The sequence below is a fragment of the Xenopus laevis genome, chromosome 8L (genome assembly GCF_017654675.1).
Source record: "Xenopus laevis strain J_2021 chromosome 8L, Xenopus_laevis_v10.1, whole genome shotgun sequence".
In the NCBI taxonomy this organism is placed as follows: domain Eukaryota; kingdom Metazoa; phylum Chordata; class Amphibia; order Anura; family Pipidae; genus Xenopus; species Xenopus laevis.
The window spans coordinates 122,908,813-122,919,780 of record NC_054385.1 but is presented as its reverse complement, the minus strand read 5'-3'; the positions used below and the strand labels follow the sequence as shown (position 1 = coordinate 122,919,780).

The 10,968-nt window shown below is 40.4% G+C and overlaps 2 protein-coding genes across 8 annotated transcripts in view; one reads left to right on the top strand and one right to left on the bottom strand.

The window, feature by feature from the left end:
- arhgef11.L (Rho guanine nucleotide exchange factor 11 L homeolog) overlaps positions 1-3,889 on the top strand; it is a 116,519-nt gene extending 112,630 nt beyond the window's left edge. For all 7 annotated transcript variants that reach the window (XM_041573538.1, XM_041573537.1, XM_018231434.2 and 4 more), the window contains 2 exons: positions 850-1,036; positions 3,213-3,889. In XM_041573538.1, coding sequence (XP_041429472.1) covers positions 850-1,036; positions 3,213-3,262 — 237 coding nt within the window. In that variant the 3' untranslated portion in view covers positions 3,263-3,889. The remainder of the gene's footprint in view (positions 1-849; positions 1,037-3,212) is intronic.
- Positions 3,890-5,553: 1,664 nt separating this feature from the next.
- The window catches only part of LOC108699390 (leucine-rich repeat-containing protein 71), a 33,318-nt gene continuing 27,903 nt past the window's right edge, over positions 5,554-10,968 (bottom strand). Inside the window, exons 15-17 of the mRNA XM_018231427.2 lie at positions 10,587-10,698; positions 7,463-7,578; positions 5,554-5,992 (exon numbers count right to left, since the gene is read on the bottom strand). Of these exons, the coding sequence (XP_018086916.1) occupies positions 5,879-5,992; positions 7,463-7,578; positions 10,587-10,698 (342 nt within the window). The 3' untranslated portion in view covers positions 5,554-5,878. The remainder of the gene's footprint in view (positions 5,993-7,462; positions 7,579-10,586; positions 10,699-10,968) is intronic.

Here is a 10,968-nt window from a genome sequence, read left to right as displayed (position 1 = left end):
CTCACCTCGTCCGCCGCAGCTATCGCGGGATTTCGGCAACTTCCACCGAGGGCTTCAATTGAAAAGTAATACTTTACCCGCTATCAGCGCTGGCCAACATATCACCGGGAGGCAGAAGTAATAATACCAAAACGGCTTTATTGTAGGATACTAGGTGGTTGGTTACGTAGTGGGTGTGCAAAGAACACTAACTCTGAGGAAGTGTCCGGTTGAGGGGACACGAAACGCGTTAGTTTTTTGCACATCCACGACGTAACCAACCACCTAGTATCCTACAATAAAGCCGTTTTGTTATTATTACTTCTGCCTCCCGGTGATATGTTGGCCAGCGCTGATAGCGGGTAATGTAAACCCTCCCTTCATCAGGATTCAATTTTCGGTGTACAGACCCATTTAAACAAACCCCGCAAGGATGTTGGTATACCCTAATTGGACTAACGGACTTGGTATATATTGGACTGTTTGTTTTGGGTGTTAAAACATTTCCTGGATTGCATGATGGGAAATGGAGGCGGGGTTTGTTGGGTTTAAATGAGTCTGTACACAGAATTGTATCCTGATGAAGGTCGAAATGTTGAATTTCTGGTGGCATAATAAAAGAGGTCATTCCCCCCGACTGCATAATTTTGTGTGTGTGTGCGGATCTGTTTCCAAACAATTGTCTTTCCATAATTTGAAGCATTCTGGATAACGGGTTTCCAGATAACGGATCCCATACCTGTATCATTTATGCTAAGAAGAAGGCTACAGGGTTATTTCTCTTATACTTATATCTGGCTCAAGCCAGAGCCTGTGACTCTTGTTTCCGGTGGATGTGCTCTTTGATCGACTTCTCTTCCTTTCCTGCAGGAAGTAGAGTCCGCCCACCAGGAGCTCCTGCGATCTTTGGGAAGAAGTGCCACAGACGACCATTTCCATGAGAGAGAGCACGCGGCAGAGAAGGATAAGCAAGCGCAGAAGCATCAGGGGTCCAGTTTGAACAGCGCCTCTCTATTCTTTGTGAAGAACAGCAGATCTGTCTCGCTTCATCGAGATGGTAAGGAGCAGTCTCCTTGTTTTCAAAGTCAGACTCCTGCAAAATAAAATGGCCTCTTCTTGGTTCTTCTTGTCACTTGAAATGGTTTCATGCTTTAATTATAGTGTCTTCCCAAGGCTTCCTTTGGGTAAGTGCTACTTTTAGTTTCCCTTAAAGCGATACTGTCACGGGGAAAACACGTTTTTTTCAAAATGCATCAGTTAATAGTTCTGCTCCAGCAGACTTACATAGTTACATTGTTAAAGGACCAGTAGCATCAATATTTTTTAATGAAAAAATTTGTTAGTGTCAAATGAAAAAAAACCACAAAGACAAATTAAACTTTTAAATCGTTAAGACTTTATTAAGAAATAACTTACCGAAACTCTGCTTGTGCTTCTCTTCAGAAAAGGTGATCCATCGCGCGGCGCTCGATTTCTCCTCCCTGCTTTCCTTATAGGAGATGGTCAGGGAGGAGAAATCAAGCGCCGCATGATGGATCGTCGCTGTGTCGCCTTTTCTGAAGAGGAGCGCAAGCGGAGTTTCGGTACGTTACTTCTTAATAAAGACTTTAGCGCTTTTTTTCTTTGTGGTTTTTTTTTCGTTCTACGCTAACTCATTTTTTAATAAAAAAATTGATGTTACTGATCCTTCAAATTGGGTTGAAAAAAAGACAAAGTCCATCAAGTTCAACCCCTCCAAATGAAAACCCAGCATCCATACACACACCCCTCCCTACTTTTACACATTCTATATACCCATATCTATACTAACTATAGAGTTTAGTATCACAATAGCTTTTGATATTATGTCTGTCCAAAAAATCATCCAAGTCCCTCTTATAGTCATTAACTGAATCAGCATCACAACATCACCCGGCAGTGCATTCCACAACCTCAATGTCCTGACTGAAGAACCCCCTATGTTGCTTCAAATGAAAGTTCTTTTCTTCTAGTCTAAAGGGGAGGCCTCTGGTACGGTGATCCACTTTATGGGTAAAAAGGTCCCCTGCCATTTGTCTATAATGTCCTCTAATGTACTTGTAAAGTCTAATCATGTCCCCTCGCAAGCGCCTTTTTTCCAGAGAAAACAATCCCATGACAGTCTCCCCTCATAATTTAAGTCTTCCGTCCCTCTAACCAATTTAGTTGCACTTAGTCTCTGCTCTCTCTCCAGCTCATTTATATCCCTCTTAAGGACTGGAGTCCAAAACTGCACTGCATACTCCAGATGAGGCCTTACCAGGGACCTATAAAGAGGCATAATTATGTTTTCATCCCTTGAGTTAATGCCCTTTTTTATACAAGACAGAACTTTATTTGCTTTAGTAGCCACAGAATGACACTGCCCAGAATTAGACAACTTGTTATCTACAAAGACCCCTAGATCCTTCTCATTTAAGGAAACTCCCAACACACTGCCATTTAGTGTATAACTTGCATTTATATTATTTGTGCCAAAGTGTATAACCTGCATTTATCAACATTGAACCTCATTTTCCAGTTTGCTGCCCAGTTTTCCAACTTAGACAAATCACTTTGCAAAGTGGCAGCATCCTGCATGGAACCTATAGTTCTGCACAATTTAGTATCATCTGCCCTGAAATCTGTTTTTCAAAAGAGCAAACTTAATTTTTTTGTATTTAATTTTGAAATCTGACATGGGGCTAGACATGTTGTCAGTTTCCCATGTGCCTGCAGTCATGTTACTTGTGCTCTGATAAACGTCAGTCACTCTTTACTGCTGTACTGCAAGTTAGAGTGATATCACCCCTCCCCCAACAACAGAACAATGGGAAGGTAACCAGATAACAGCTCCCTAACACAAGATAACAGCTGCCTGGGAGATATAAGAACAGCACTCAATAGTAAAATCCAGGTCCCACTGAGACACATTCAGTTTCATTGAGAAGGAGAAACAACAGCCCGCCAGAAAGCAGTTCCATCCTAAAGTGCTGGCTCTTTCTGAAAGCACATGACCAGGCAAAATGACCTGAGATGCACCTACACACCAATATTATAACTAAACAAATACACTTGCTGGTTCCGGAATGAAATTGTATATGGTATATGGGGTATATAATTCCCCCTTTCAGAGTCAGAATAAACATGGGGCCTCATTAGTACCCCTGCTTGCCAGATTACTTCCTTGCAGATGGTGAAACATGCTGATTTGTCTCCCCTTTATTATCCTTCAGGCAATACAGACCCACAGGAAGATGCTATAAATTTGGCCATGGGAATGTAAGAAAGGCAACGAGGCCCTTGCGCTACTGTGGTGCCTTTACATCTGGTCTGGTTGCTCCCCCAGGAGTGCAGCTCAAACATCGCACGCAGGCACCGTATTGGCCTAGATATCGCAGTCAAATTAACACCGCAAAGATAAACTTTTTTTTTGGGGGTAAAAAAAAAAAAACTGGAATTATTTTTGAAGAAAAAAAAAAGAAAAGGCATGTTAGCTTAATAAATTATATATATATATCTATATATATGTATAGTTCTATAACTATTTAAAGAAAAGGAAAAAAAATGCATACCTTATTGCCCCTCCCCCCGTACACGCATGCTGTTGCTGTGGACTTGCCCTAATGATGATGGCCGTGACAGAAGCGAGGAAAGTGACGTCTCGTGGACCGTTCCATTTATGGGGGAGATGCCTTGTCTTTCTTTTCTGCAGCCCCTGCACTGTGGGAAGTCTGTCCTGTAGCAAATGCACTATTTCCCCTGAAGCCCACGTATCTGCACCAGGGGGGCTGCCTCTTTTTTTTTTTTTGTATAAATATGTATGTATGTGCATTTATGTTTTATTTTGTAAATAGGTTTTTCTCCCCCTGCCCCCTTTCTTCCAACTTGTAATAAAAGAGGCTTTTTACCACTGGTTGTTTCCAGAATATTACATGATTTGCCTTCTTCTGGGTCTTTGACCCCCATCTAAAAACAAATGCTACAATTGTATTGTTATTGTTACAGGTATTGGACCTGTTATCCAGAATGCTCGGTATCTGGGTTTTTCCAGATAATGGATCTTTTCATAATTTGGATCTTCATACCTTAAGTCTACTAGAAAATCATGTAAACATGAAATAAACCCAATAGGCTGGTTTTGCTTCCAATAAGGATTAATTATATCTTAGTTGGGATCAAATACAAGCTACTGTTTTATTAAAAAGGGAAATCATTTTTTAAAAATTTGGATTATTTGGATGAAATGGAGTCTACGGAATGTGTCCTTGAGCTTTCTGCATAATGGGTTTCCAGATAACAGATCCCATACCTGTACTTTGGATTAATCGTCTTTCTATTCAGGCCTCCCCAATTCATTTTAAGTCTCTTATCCAAATCAATGCATGGTTGCTAGGGTAAGTTGGACCCTAGCAACCAGATTAAGCAAATTGCAAACTGGAGAGCTGCTGAATAACCAGCTAAATAACTCAATAACCACAAACAGTAAAAAATGAAAACCGATTACAAATTGTCTCAGAATATCACTCTCTACGTCATACTACAAGTTAATTTAAAGGTGAACAACCCCTTTAATGTATAACAGGGTTTCAGATCTGTTGCATACATCAGAATCAATCAGCGGGTCTTGGGCGGAATGCTGGTTGGAAATATGAGTTAAAGAATTGTTTATTATAAAAATAAAAACTGGGTTAATAAATAGGCTGTGCAAAATAAAACATGTATCTAATATAGTTAGTTAGGTAAAAATGTAATGTATAAAGACAGGAGTGACTGGATGTGTAACATAATAGTCAGAACACCACTACTTGTTTTTCAGCTCTCTTGGTTTACACTGATTGGTTACCAGGCAGTAACCAATCAGTGACTTGAGCGGGGGCCACATGGGCCATAACTGTTGCTTTTGAATCTGAGCTGAATGCTGAGGATCAATTGCAAACTCACTGAACAGTTATGACTCATGTGGCCCCCCTTATAGTCACTGACTAACTCAGAGTTAGAGAGCTGAAAAGCAGGAAGTAATGTTCTGGCTATTATGTTACACATCCAGTCACTCCAGTCTTTATACATTACATTTTTGGCTAACTAACTATATTAGATAATTTTTTTATTTTGCACAGCCTGTCTATTCATCCAGTTTTTATTTTTATACTGAACTGTTCCTTTAAAGGGGACTCGTCACCCTAACAAAATTAATCCCAATCCTATTTTATCACATTAGTCAAGCAAAATGAATTTTAATTACACTATATAAATTATTTGAATCTTGTTTCCTTCAGTCTGGGAATTCATAATTATAGCAAGCAGGCAGGAGCCATTTTGTGGACACTGTTATTAAGACAAGTCTTGTATCATCTCAGAATCTTATTTGTGCACCAGAATGGGGGACCTGATGTCCATCCCCATAGACTGGCTACACAATTAAATGGTAAAGAGAACGGGGGAATGTGGGGAGAGCAGTGACATGTAGGAAGTGCTGAATGGAAAGTGAAAGTAATTGCCTAAGGCATAGAGGAGGGGCAGACAATATTTGATTGACAGTTTAAATGAGCTTACAACAGCTATGAAAGCTTTAAATAATTTGGATTTCATGTTTAATTTGAAAAGGACTTATTATACAGATTTTTATGTCTGGGTGACAGGTCGACTTTAAGGTTGCAAAATGAGCTTCCTTCCACCTGTGTTAAATGATATCACTTGCAGTGTCAAGATGATGTCACGGTTATGATGACTTCACTTATGGTTTTAAGATTGCTGTAGGGCAGAAGGTTGGGTTGTAGATGAAGCATTTGGGGAGCAGGTAGAAATGCAGGTTGGGGTCGAGCTGATTAGACTGATGTACAGGGCTCACATGTATTGCTGAATTGTTCTATGGCACCAAATGATTGTGTATGAACTTGTGTTACTGTATCTGCTCATCCACTGAGAATCGGGATCGTTTGTGTATCGGGTCCCGGGAAAGCATTAGCTCTTGCAGCTTTATGAAGCTTTCGTTTTCCGGAGTGAAGTGGTTCTTCTAGAAAGAAAGGGAACAAAAAGAACACATGAAATACAGTGAAAATAGTGTAATGTGCCGGATATCTACTGAGGAGACATCAATTAAATGGGCAAACTGTTGTTAGTGGTGCCCACATAATGTAGCTACAGTATGTCCCTTTTAAAGGAGAAGGACTAGCATTTAACACTTGGGGGTGCCAAAAGTTAGGCACCCCCCAAGTGACTACTTTTACTTGGAAAAAAAACTGAGCCCTCGCTGGCAAAATGCAAATGAATTTTTGGGTACCCAACATCCTTGAAACCAATACATTTCTATTCAAGGTTTTTTGGGCAAAAAACAAACGTTTTAGAGAGAAAAAACCCTGAATTTTTCGACATTTATTAAACCCCCGAAGTTGCTAAAAGTACAACTCTGAAAATACTCCATGTCAAACCTGTTGAGGTCATGTAGAAGTCAATGGCACATGTCCCTTTTCCAATCTGAAGATATTGGGGCTCATTTATCAACACTGGGAATTAGCTTTTTAAAGCCAAATGCAAGTAGGACAATGAATGCAGCAGTTTTATTGGTTGCCATGGGTTACTGCCCATGGGCAAATTTGCCCAGTGTTGATAAATGACCCCGTGGTCTGCACTGGGTTTCATACGATAACTAAATAACTGGAAATCTGGGAAAATCTCAATAAAATTATGAAAAAACTGAAATCTTACAATTTTTTTCAGATTTGACTCCCAAATTTTTTTTTGAGTTATCAGCCAAAACCCCCAAATTTTTTCGGATTATTATATGAAACCTAGTGCAGACCACAATGGGGGGTCATTTATCAACACTGTGCAAATTTGCCCATGGGCAGTAAACCAATGGCAACAAATCAAATTGCTGCATTCATTGTCCTACTTGCATTTGGCTTTAAAAAGCTAATCACTGATTGGTTGCTATAGGTAACTGCCCATGGGCAAATTCCCTCAGTGTTGATAAATGAGCCCGAATATTTGGGGTTTTTGGGCGATAACTTGAAAATAATCGACCATTTTGGCAGTCAAATCCGAAAAATTTGTACAATTTGAGTTTTTTCTCAATTTTATCGAGATTTTCCCCGAACTGATTTTTTCCCAGTTATTTTAGTAATAAATAAGGTAAAATCGTGGATAGGAGTTTTGGTCGAGTTTGTTTTATTGAAATCATGAGACAAATTTTAGTAAATAACCCCTAAAATGTTAATTTAAATGTGAGCAACCTCTTTAAAATGACCTACGCGCTTGCAAAAAAGTGCACTTTGTGGAAGATGGGAGCAGCCTTATAAGAATACGTAGGCGTTTGCACCAGTGTGAGGCCATCTTTAATCGGATGTATGACAGTTGTGTCAAAAGTGGCCGTTGTTTTCATGTAACCTGCATCTTTCCATTGTGCTGAGCAATGCTGAGTATTACTCGCTGTCAGTCTGGCTGCTTCTATTCTATACCCTGGATCTGGTTGAGACCTTCTTACCCCCACAGACAGACGGAGTAGCCCAGTGTGGCCCCTGATTCCTGGGATTGGCTTGTTCTCTTGAGTCTCTACTGCAGCCAACAGCCCATTCAGCCCCTTCTCTGTGATTCTATTCCCTGTGAAGCAGAAAAGTGAATTATCCCCTGAATCCACGTGTTATACCTCTGATGTTAGTTACATATATTCATATAACATTTCATTGTAAACCAGTTATCCGGAAAGCTCTGAATTACAGATTTCCCATATAGTCTATTTTATACAAACTAAAAATGAAAATAAATAATAAATAATCCATATGAAAATAAGTGTGGGATTTATTATGTGTACAACCTGTTTTCCACATAAGGGGTCTTTACACGTAGCTTTGAGCACCGTACCTTAAAGGCGAAAGAAAGTCGCAATGAGGGTGGGGTCCAAAAGATAGGCATCCCCCCACCCGTCATACATCTTGGTACTCCCCAATGATTGTGACTTTGCTTCTCATTTACAGCTACTTAAGGGAAAACATTTTTTTCAAAATGAATCAGTTAATAGTGCTGCTCCAGCAGAATTCTGCACTGAAATCCATTTCTCAAAAGAACAAACAGATTTTTTTATATTCAATTTTGAATTCTGACATGGGGCTAGACATTTTGTCAATTTCCCAGCTGCCCCTAGTCATGTGACTTGTGCTCTGATAAACTTCAATCACTCTTTACTGCTGTACTGCAAGTTGGAGTGATATCACCCCCTCCCTTTCCCCCCCAGCAGCCAAACAAAAGAACAATGGGAAGGTAACCAGATAACAGCTCCCTAACACAAGATAACAGCTGCCTGGTAGATCTAAGAACAACACTCAATAGTAAAAACCCATGTCCCACTGAGACACATTCAGTTACATTGAGAAGGAAAATCAGCAGCCTGCCAGAAAGCATTTCTCTCCTAAAGTGCAGGCACAAGTCACATGACTGGGGGCAGCTGGGAAATTGACAAAATGTCTAGCCCCATGTCAGATTTCATAGTTGAATATAAAAAAATCTGTTTGCTCTTTTGAGAAATGGATTTCAGTGCAGAATTCTGCTGGAGCAGCACTATTAACTGATGTGTTTTGAAAAAAACATGTTTTCCGATGACAGGATACCTTTAAAAAAAATGAGAGTACAGTAGTGATGTGCAGGCCGGCCCAATATCTGCCGGGGTTGGTCGGGTTCTGGTTACTCAGAAAGCTCTGAATTACGGAAAAAACGTCTCACAAAGACTCCATTTTTGATTGGTTAGGGTGGAACTAGGGGTAGCAGAAGAGCTGTGTGATTGGGAGCTACTCATGTACCTCTTCTGCCTGTGCTCCTCTAATTCAGACCCTTGAGGATCTCAAATGCTGGCAGTTTAACAATTGCCTCTGGGTCTCCCTGCTGCCGCCAGTTGGCACAAGCACAGGAGGGGGCGGGGTCACATACAGGTTATCTGGGGGGCCCATGTTACTTGGAAGCAGGACAAGTGATACCATAGTACAGGTATGGGACCTGTTATCCAGAAAGCTCGGGACGTGGGGTTTTGCATATAACAGATCTTTCTGTAATTTGGATCTTCATACCTTAAAGAGATACTGACACCAGAAATTGAATTTTCTACATCCATCATAACGTTGTCTTCGAATGCTGTCTATAATTGTGCCATAATAGTACAGATGAAGCCACTTGGATTTGTGAGTTAAACGCGTCATGACTCGGGATTAATTGAACAAAGGGTGTTATCTAAAGTCATCTTAACTCATTTAATGCATTTAACCTTTTCATTAGCATAACGAAGCACCATTGTTCCCAATGCTGAATGCTTTAATTAGATGGGATGTTGTGACCAAGAAGTACGTTCACCCCAGAAAACCATTGGACATTCCCCTGAATCCAAATTGCTTATGCCATGTCTTTCTACTCCAAAGCACCAAGCTGCAAACCTTTCCTAAATTTGGCGATAAAAGCAGCGGTTTTTACATTTCTGAAAATCGCCTAAAAATATTGGAATTGGCCACATTTATCTCACCCAATTTCTTACATACAATTGTAAAACACCAAAAATATTGACGCAAAGGGTCTACTGAACAGTTTGATGCCCAATATGCATTGATATCCCAAGGCAGCTGGAATGTGCCACCCCCAATTGAAAATAGTTTTCTCCGCTGCCAATTCGCCTTCTGTGAACAAAGACCCCTGACTTAATATTATGTGCCTCAAGACCCTCCTAACAGCAAAGACCCCCCAAAACCATATGTTTTTGGAAAGTACACATTCTGACGAATCCAACAAAGATAAAGACGTCTTTCTACACCAAACTGCAAAGCTTTTCTAAACGTAGAGGTTTTTACATTTCTGAAAATGGCCTAAAAATGTTGCAGTTTGCCGCATTTATCTCACACAATGTTTTACGTATAAAAAAAAAATCACCCTAAATATGGACGTCAGAGGTCTAATGAATAGTTTGATGCCCAATATGCATAGATTTACCAAAATATGTGGTGTGTACGAACCCCAAATAAAAAAACGTGCATATGAATTTTCACGCTGGCCAACTCAGCTGCTGAAATGAGAGCCCCAACTGTGCGTTATGTGCCGTAAGACCCCCAAACTGTAAAAAGCCCCCAGAAAACCATATAGTTATGGAAAGCATATATCCTGGCGGATCAAACTAATTAAAATCTATCTTTCGATAACAAAGCACCAAACAGCAGAACTATACTAAAGATACATAAGGAACAATAAAATTGCAATAAAACCACAAAAATTATGTGACAGTGTAATTAGTGACCAAAATAGATTATCCAATAGTCAGGCTGCCAAAACAACACGTTTTTAGGCAAAAAAAAAAAAAAAGATAACGGTACAATGAATAAAAGAAAAATTTTTTGGATAATACTGAGTCTATGGGAGACGGTCTTTCCATAATTCAAAATTGTCTGGATAGCGGGTTTGTGGATAATGTATGCCATACTGGTACCAGGAATTATTTACAGAAACGACAGGGAAATAAATGTCATACATACAGGCCAAGGTTTCCTGCAGATAAGATGTCCGTATGCATTTCGCTTACCCACGATGCAACAGTAGCCTGATTGCTGCATTCCCAGGAACTGTATTAGCAGGAAACTTACTGAGAAGGTTGAGGTTGATGAGAACTCTGTTTCCGGAGAGGAAGACTTTGCCATGCCGGGATTGGGCCGGCTCCAGTAGAGGGTGAGTGATTTCAGCTGGTTCCACATGGAGCTGGGGGGGAGGAAGTTGACAGATCTGTGTTCCTTCCTATTCTACAACAGGTTTCTCACAAGCCCAGTGATTGGTGAGATACACTAGTTTTATCTATAGCCGCTCTGCACAGCCTAAGGGTTCTTACTCACTGGCGTTCTGTACTCACTCAGGCGCGTGTAGGCGCCGAACGCAGGTTGAGACACAACATGCTGCATTTTTCCTGCGTTCGGCGCCTACACGCGCCTGAGTGAGTACAGCCCCATTTGAAATAATGACATGCGTCTATTC